This window comes from Dermacentor andersoni, chromosome 9, assembly GCF_023375885.2.
Source record: "Dermacentor andersoni chromosome 9, qqDerAnde1_hic_scaffold, whole genome shotgun sequence".
NCBI classification, from domain to species: domain Eukaryota; kingdom Metazoa; phylum Arthropoda; class Arachnida; order Ixodida; family Ixodidae; genus Dermacentor; species Dermacentor andersoni.
The window spans coordinates 136,260-144,221 of record NC_092822.1 but is presented as its reverse complement, the minus strand read 5'-3'; the positions used below and the strand labels follow the sequence as shown (position 1 = coordinate 144,221).

The window sequence follows — 7,962 nt, the reverse complement described above, 5'->3', positions numbered from 1 at the left end:
AGGAATATACGCTCCAAAGCGCAGTATTAGCGGTGGAGAAGTTTTCTAGATGGAGTGGCCTGAAGTGCGCACCCGAAAAATCTGAGGTTATCCGGATACACGCGAAAGGCTACAAATCCAGAGGATCCATTAACATCGTGGTTGAGGGCCAATCAGTCCGAGAGGTACCCACGATGCGAGTCCTGGGTTTGTGGCTTCAGAGCGACGGGAGAGCAGTACAGACACTCAAGACCCTCAAATCCACAGCCAACAACATAGCCCAAATGATACGTCGCGTGACGTATCGAAAAGTGGGAATGCGAGAAGACGATACCCTAAGGCTCGTACAGGCCTTAGTGGTTAGTCGAATAACGTATGGCTTACCGTACCAAATCCTGAACAGGGAGGAGGAAAAGCAGGCTAACACAATAATCCGAACCGCTTTCAAAGCTGCTCTGGGCCTGCCTAAATGTACTTCAACGGAGCGCATGTTAGCTTTGGGAGTGCACAATACTTTCGACGAACTGAGGCAAGCCACCCTGATGCGACAGAGGGAGCGCCTCAGCTTCACAAAAACTGGTAGGGCAATATTGGCTAGACTGAATATCCCAGCATACCCCCTTTATCTCACAGAGCAGGCCGTGCCTCTCCCTCTTTCGTTGAGATCCAAAATTACAGTAGCCCCAATTCCAAAGAATATGCATCCCGAGTACAACAAAGAAAGGCGCAAAGCACGCGCACAACACATTCAATCAGCGTACTCTAATAACCATAGGTACAACACGTACTACACGGACGCAGCTCTGTATGCAGAGGCGACCGGGCAGCGCTACCAAAGGAGGTACACCCTGGCAGTCGCGAACACTATCAGCCAACAGCAAATTACCGCGTCGGCCACGGCAGGATCTCCCACCTCGGCTGAAATATTAGCGGTGGCGATCGCACTCGCCCACGCGGAGCGTTCGCAAAGGGACTCGGTCGTGGTCACGGACTCCCAGAAGACATGTCGCATGTTTCTCAAGGGGCACGCGACTGCGGCTAGCCTCGCGATAATTCCCAAATCCTTCAACCACCATCATCGCCTACTCTGGTGCCCAGGCCACGCGGGGGTACAGGGGAACGAAAAGGCTAACGCGTTAGCTCGAGGGTTCACTAACCGAGCGACGGCGTCCTCTTCTAACCCCAACCACCCGCACTATCCCTTACAAAATTCCACCAATTTAAATGCCAAAGACATCCTTGCTCATCAGCGTGAAGTCCGCAGAAAATACCCGCCGCCCCACCCACAACTTAACGGGGAAGAGGCCGCCGATTGGCGTAAAATACAGACCGGGGTGTTCCCCCATTTAACATTGCTAAACGCCATGTATCCCACTCGTTATAGGGCCAACTGTCCTTGGTGCGGTGGCATACCTACCCTAATACACATAACCTGGGAGTGCACTAAGCACCCTCATAGGCCAAATACCAGTAGGACAATGGAGCAGTGGGAGGAACAGCTCGCCCGCTCCGACCTGGCAGGACAAAAGTCCTTAATTAGCCAGGTCAGGCAGGCGGCAGAGGCCAGTGGGGCCCTGGACTGAGAGGCTCCGACCACCCCTCCTCCAAATCTTTACAATTGCAATAAAGTTTCTCTCTCTCTCTCCTTTCTGGCATAGGCCTCAACCTATCACCTACCAAAACCGAGGCCCTACTCGTACACCCTCGTCTTAAAGCGCGCTTTGAGGTTTCTCTCCCGTGGGCTCGCGAAGTTCGCTACCTTGGCGTCCTTGTAGACCACCGTCTTAGCTTCAGACCGGCTGTGGCCGCTCTCCGCAAGAGCGCCATCAAAGTTGCCAGTGCCGCGCGTTCCCTCCTAGCTCGAGGCCGCGGCTGCTCTCCGCAACTTGCTCTCAGAGAGAGAGAGAGAGAAGGGAAGACAGAAAGGCAGGGAGGTTAACTAGACTGAGTCCAGTTTGCTACCCTACACGTGGGGAGGGGAATGGGGAGTGAAAGAGGGAGAGAGAGAACTTAGGTATAGGATGTCTACAGTCTGGCACTCAAGTCTGTTTCCCTCAGGTAGCGAAAAAGCGCTCGAACTGCTTTCTGGGTCAATTAACTATGAGGCCAGGCCCCCAAGATCTTCGCTTCCGTAAATGGCCTGTCATCCAGTCTATTTAAGGCACACTGGAGAGTCTCGCGTTGATTATCGAAGCGAGAACAGTGGCACAGAAGGTGACTGATGGTCTCTTCACACTTGCACTTCGCGCACATTGGTGAATCCGCCATTCCAATTCGATAGCTGTAGGAGTTGGTGAATGCTACTCCTACCCACAGCCGACACAGCAGTGTTGCGTCACGTCGTGGAAGGTTCGCTGGTAATGTAAGTTTCAGTGATGGGTCGAGGCTGTGTAAACTACACTTAGAGTTCTGAGGTGTATGCCAGCAACCTAACGTGATTGTACGAGCGAGACTGCGAAGCTCTCTTGCAGCGTCGACTCTGGATAAAGGTATAAGGAGTGTCGGTGAGCCAGCCTGGGCACGTCGGGCAGCGTCATCGGCGAGGTGATTACCAACGATGCCACAATGTCCCGGCAGCCACTGAAATATGATATTATGTCCTCTTTCAGAAGCGCAATGGCAGGTTTCGTGGATTTGTGACACCAGGGGTGCGATCGGAGATGGTTGTTCGGCGCGTTCGTTCGGTTACCGGCGCGCGCGATTGGCCTACTCCGCGCCGACGTCGCCAGCCGCGGGGCGCCGCCCCGTTTTTGGTGACGTCAAAATGACGACACGCTCCTGTCAATCATCCGCCCACCGAGCATTTCGTCCGAACGCGACGGGAGTTGAGAAGTTTGGAGCGATCATACGGCTTCGCATGGCGCGTCTGGTGGATTGAATTGGATCCAACAGGCGGCCTTTTCGGCTTTCTTTCGGCTGCGGAATAGCACGTTTGAATCCAATCCATAGTTTAATTCGAGAAAATGGCGCTTCCGTTGGGAACTTTTGTTGTTGCGCTGGCGTTTCTAGAGGAAGGAGGAGAGCGGGTGGCGGTGCGAAACGCGTTTGAAGAAATGGCAGAAAGTGAATTCCGGCGTCGTTTTTGTTTCTCGAAACAAATAATTCGTTGGTTGTACAGATAAATCGACAACATCCTTGGTGCCAGCGAGCCACTGGAATGTTGTCGCTGCCCCTTGAAAAGTGCGCCACTCCTCCCGTCGTTTTCTTTTTCTTTTTTCTTCTCGCTGTGCGCGACACCACCTAGGGACGACGCAAAGAACCTAATAGTTATAAATTGCAGTAGTGACACGTACTACTATTTGAAAACGTGTTTGGGCTTGAGAAGATAAAATACGTTTTTTTAGGTAACGATTTCATTCATTTGGAAGACGAGAAACATTTCGTTTTGTAGTATACTGTCTGCAAGCAGACGACAAACGACGGAAGTAAACTTCCGGGGAGGTCACCGCTTCCTGATTGGCTGCTCTCTCCGCCCCGCTGTCACAAATTTTGCATACTGCAACTTTGTGACGTTGCAGCAACTGAACAGAACGCGTATCGAACAAAATATCTCCGATCGCGCCCCAGCTGTTCATAATTGCCACGTCGTAAACTTCTCAAGCTCTGGAGGGCTGCTTTCGAGTCACAAAATATTGCCCATTTGTTGGGCGGTTCTTTTTCAATGTATTCGACAGCAGCGCGAAGAGCGGCCAGTTCAGAGCCTGTAGATGTCGTTACGTGTGATGTCATAAACTTGATGACGACCGATTGAGATGGTAGAACAACGGCGCCCGTAGAATTTTCCGAGACGGAACCATCCGTGTAAACATGAATTCGGTTAGAGTATGAACAATGCAGAAGTTCCAATGTGATCTGCTTGAGAGCCGCGGCGGTCAGGCTAGCTTTCTTCACTATTCCTGGAACAGCAAGGTACACAGGAGGCTTCTTCAAGCTCTCAGAGCATACAATGCGGTTGCCTCCTCGAGAATCATATACCACGGCCGCTCGATCCAAAAGCACAAGGTTGCTTTGCATCGAGCGGCCGTGCATATACGGTCTCCCCTCGGCCTCTCTCAAACCTGCTTAGTGGCAGTCACGTGACATGCAACACAGAACAGTCATCCGCCAGATTTATGGCCTCCCGCGCACTTCTCAAACAGGGCCCACTCTGGCGGAAGCCAAAGACTTCCCCCTCTCACTTCGAGCGGAATGGCGCGCCCTAAACCTTGCGAGCGCCTACAACGCACGCAGCAAGGGCAAAAGCTCGTCACGCGCTTTCACTCTCTCCCCCACTCTGGCATGGGACGGCGCGCATCTGACTTTCACTCACTTGTGAAACTCGCCCCCGACTGTGGCTGGCTTCCGCCCACCCCCTATCGTTACCGCCCGCTTGACATCCGTACCACAGTACTCGGGGTGAAAAGCAAGCGGAACACACCCACCTGCGCGATTCTTCACGAGATCGCCGCCACCTTTGAGGAGCGACTGTCGGGCCGCGTGCTCGTTTTCACCGATGGCTCGGTTCTCAATGACGGCTCCTCATCCGCAGCATGTGTTATTCTCGAACGTTCGCTGCATAAGGCGTGTCGCCTCTGCTGCGGTTGTTCGTCAACGCTTGCCGAACTTGCCGCCCTTAACCTGGCTGCCGATTTACTTCTTGAGCGCCTTCCCCCGTCAGTCGCCATACTCACGGACTCCCGCGCGGCGCTACTCACGCTCGCCAAAGGGAGAGAGGCCCCTCATCGCGCAACGCCTTTCTTTAAAGTTTGGTTACGCATAAGAAATTGGCTGTTATCTTATTTTCCAATGGGTTCCTTCGCACGTCGGAATCGATGGTAATGAACGAGCCGATCACCTCACGCAAAGAGGCTCACTCTCATTTCACGCCTTATACCAACTTCGTCTCCCTATTTGACACTGCACGCCAACTGGTCTCAAATGCAGTCAGAAGCAAACACCCTGACAATCGCGTCGCCGCTGGCGTTCCACCCCGGCCGCTACCAAAACTGGGACTCTCACAGGGCGATAGGACCCTTTTAGAGAGAGAAGTGGTTCATGAAGGGATAAGGAAAGGTTGACGCTGTTTTCTGCAGCCCTTGCGGGAGCACGGCTCAGCGTCAACAGGGGTGGGGGGGGGGGGGGATAGTGGGAGCAAATGAGATAGGAAAGTAGAGGGTTAAAGTGTCGCCATGGCAGCGGCTGAGCAGTCCGGCAGGAAGGGCCCAGTGGGTCCGGTAGGAGTGGTGATCTGGTGAAAGGCCAGGGGGCGGTGATCTAGCAGAAGCCAGATGGTTGGGGCAGGTCGAGTAGCCTAGAGTGGTTTGGATAGCCGTGAGGCTATCCGTCTTTGCAGAAAATCCTAGAGTCTCGCCTAGAGCCCCGACGAGTCGAGGTACTCGACGACACTTAGGAGGGCTGGTAGCTCGTTGCGACCAGGGAAGAGGATGTCTCCCTGCCGTGCAGAAGGAAGCCCCAGGTGTCGGAACTCCTGCAGGAGGCGGCCACGATGCTGCAGGTAAGCAGGGCAGTCCAGCAGGAGGTGCTCCAGGGTCTCGGGCTCCCAACAGGAGGCGCAGGCTGGAGAGGCGATGAGGCCGTGCCGGTGGCGGCGAGCGCCCGTCCAACAGCAGCCAATCCTCAGTCGCAGAAGGAGGGAGGTCTCCCTGAGTGAGAGGCCGCGCTGTGGAAGTGGTCGCGGAGGGCGGCCCAAGGACATCCGCTTGTCCGGATGGCAGGCCAGCAGATGGTGCCGAAGCCTGTGGCATGTGAAATCATTGGCTGTCACTGCCAGGCTGGGCGGGACCACGCAGTGGTGGGCACGCTTTGCCAGTGCATCTGCTTCCTCGTTGCCCGGTATCCCTACGTGGGCTGGAAGCCAGTGCAGGGACACTGAGCAGCCCGCCTCCTGGAGCGCCATCAGCCTTGTCGAGAGCAGGGCAACCCCGAGGCTGGCCCTTTCTGGCCTCTGCAGGCTGAGAAGTGCCGCCTTGGAGTCGCAGTAGATGGTCACTGGGGTCACTGGCAGCTCCTCTGCCAGTAAGTCCACAGCCAGGTGAAGGCCTGCTATCTCTGCCGCTGTTGACGTCGCATGGTCGGGGAGGCGACACTGCTTGCTCTTCCGCAAGGCGGGCACCACGCAGGCCGCAGTCGACGAGCCTGTGTCCGGCATCACCGAGCCGTCAACCTAGATCTGCAGGTTTCCTCCGTGGTCCTCAGGCAGGAGGGCGGCAGCCGTCTGTTGAAGGGCACAAGTCGGGGAGCGCCGTTTGGAAACGCCGGGCAGCTCTGTGGTGATGGGTTACTCCGCATTGGCTGCTTCAACACAGCGGAGCGGATCTCTCGCCATTCAGGCGCAGTCAGTTCCCTTTGCCAGAACTGCACTGCAGGCGTTAATGAAACTCTCGCACACATTCTTCTCGACTGCGCGGCTTACTGATCAGCTCGAGAAACCGTAATATCCTCCTATCGATGCCTAGGACTCCCCACAGCCCGTCCTGATGACTTTCTATTTCCTAGGAGTTTTTCGGGTTTACTAAAAAGAGCCTTTCCAGCTCTCATTAAGTTCTTTGAGTCCTCGAACCTTTACACGCGGCCATAGGCCCCGTTTCACGCTTCTTTTTGCTTGTTTTTCTTCTCGGCCTTACGCTCGTACCCCCCCCCCCCCGTCCCCCCTCTTTCATCTTTATTTCTCTCCACTCTTTTGTTCCCCTTCCCCAGGGCAGTACTGTTGAGGTGACCTTCTAAGCGATAGACAGTTACGGTACTGCACTTATCTCTTCTTTTTCCACTTCCAAGTCACTTACTATTACTGCTCTCCAGACCTTTCCCCTCTAGATTCAATTCTTCTTCTGGGGATACGTGAAGAATGTTGTTTACGCCACTGAACCCTCCACTGTGGAAGACCTCAAAGCAAGGATCATTGCTGCATGTGCTGCAATTCAACCTACAATGCTCAAGCGAGTCTTTGATTGCATGAAAGATAGGTTGATGATGTGTGTTGCCACGAATGGCCATCGTTTTGAACAGTTCCTTTAAAGGCATGTGATTGGAACAACACTTCGTGTGTATGTGTGTGAAATACGTATAAGTCTGCTAACAAGTAGCCTGCTGAGCAGTGGCTTCAAGAATAAAGCTTTGTTGAGTGCACTTAACTCCGGGTTCATTGAGCAAGTTGTCTTTGCTGCAGTAGTAGTATTCCTTTCTTTCTTTCTTTCCCCTTCACTCGGTGAGTTATGTTCATATCTGTTTTAATTTGCGCGTTTTCATTTACACAACTCGCGCGCGCGCGCGTTCGAGATGGCTTGCCCGGAGAAAGTGAATTTTGACTAAACGTCGTTTTCATCCACATCCTGAAACGGCATTTCGTTGGTCGAAGTGCATGGACACGTGGTGCCAAACGGAATGACGAAGTAAATTTGGCGGCCCGTCGGCATTGAAGCGCTAGGCCAAAGCCGCAGACAGCAAGGAGATAACGCAAGCTACTTGCGGCGCCGGACCAGCGGTGACTCAGAGACGTGACAGAAGGGAGGGGGGGGGCGACATCGGCGACACAGACGCACTTTTTCCAGCCAGTTTCGGTTTCAAGGAACCTGCCAAGCGGAATTAATTGTTCGCGTAGCTCCCAAATCAACTCCACTATTCAAAATTTGATCGTTAGTATAGGTAGTGTCGGGGATGGGCCCTAAAGTAGTCGTTTGCTGTAGCCACCTATTGTTGATAATTAGAAATTAAGTTAACTAACGTAACTTCGCTAATTGTCCACGTAAGTGCGGAAATTTCTCTGCATCTAGAGGCCGCCAATCCATACACTCGAAAGGTAAACATAACGTTACCGTGATTTATGTTTTTCTAATCTTAAAAAATTTGGTGCCGCTAAAAAAACACCCTGTATACACAAAACAAACAAAGGTAATACGATGGGATAAAACCAAAGGAAGCGGCCACACCGTCGCGCACACTATGAGCGTTGCCAGTTTGAAGATATCACAACACACAACAGACCAA

General features: G+C 53.4%; 1 protein-coding gene across 1 annotated transcript; it reads right to left on the bottom strand.

Moving 5' to 3' along the window:
* Positions 1–5,134: 5,134 nt before the first annotated feature.
* LOC126527439 (uncharacterized) lies at positions 5,135–6,127 on the bottom strand. The gene is made up of 2 exons (XM_050175274.2): positions 5,392–6,127; positions 5,135–5,232 (listed from the first exon to the last, which is right to left on the bottom strand). Exons 1-2 carry the CDS (start codon positions 6,125–6,127, stop codon positions 5,135–5,137), a joined length of 834 nt encoding a protein of 277 aa, XP_050031231.2.
* Positions 6,128–7,962: the final 1,835 nt, after the last annotated feature.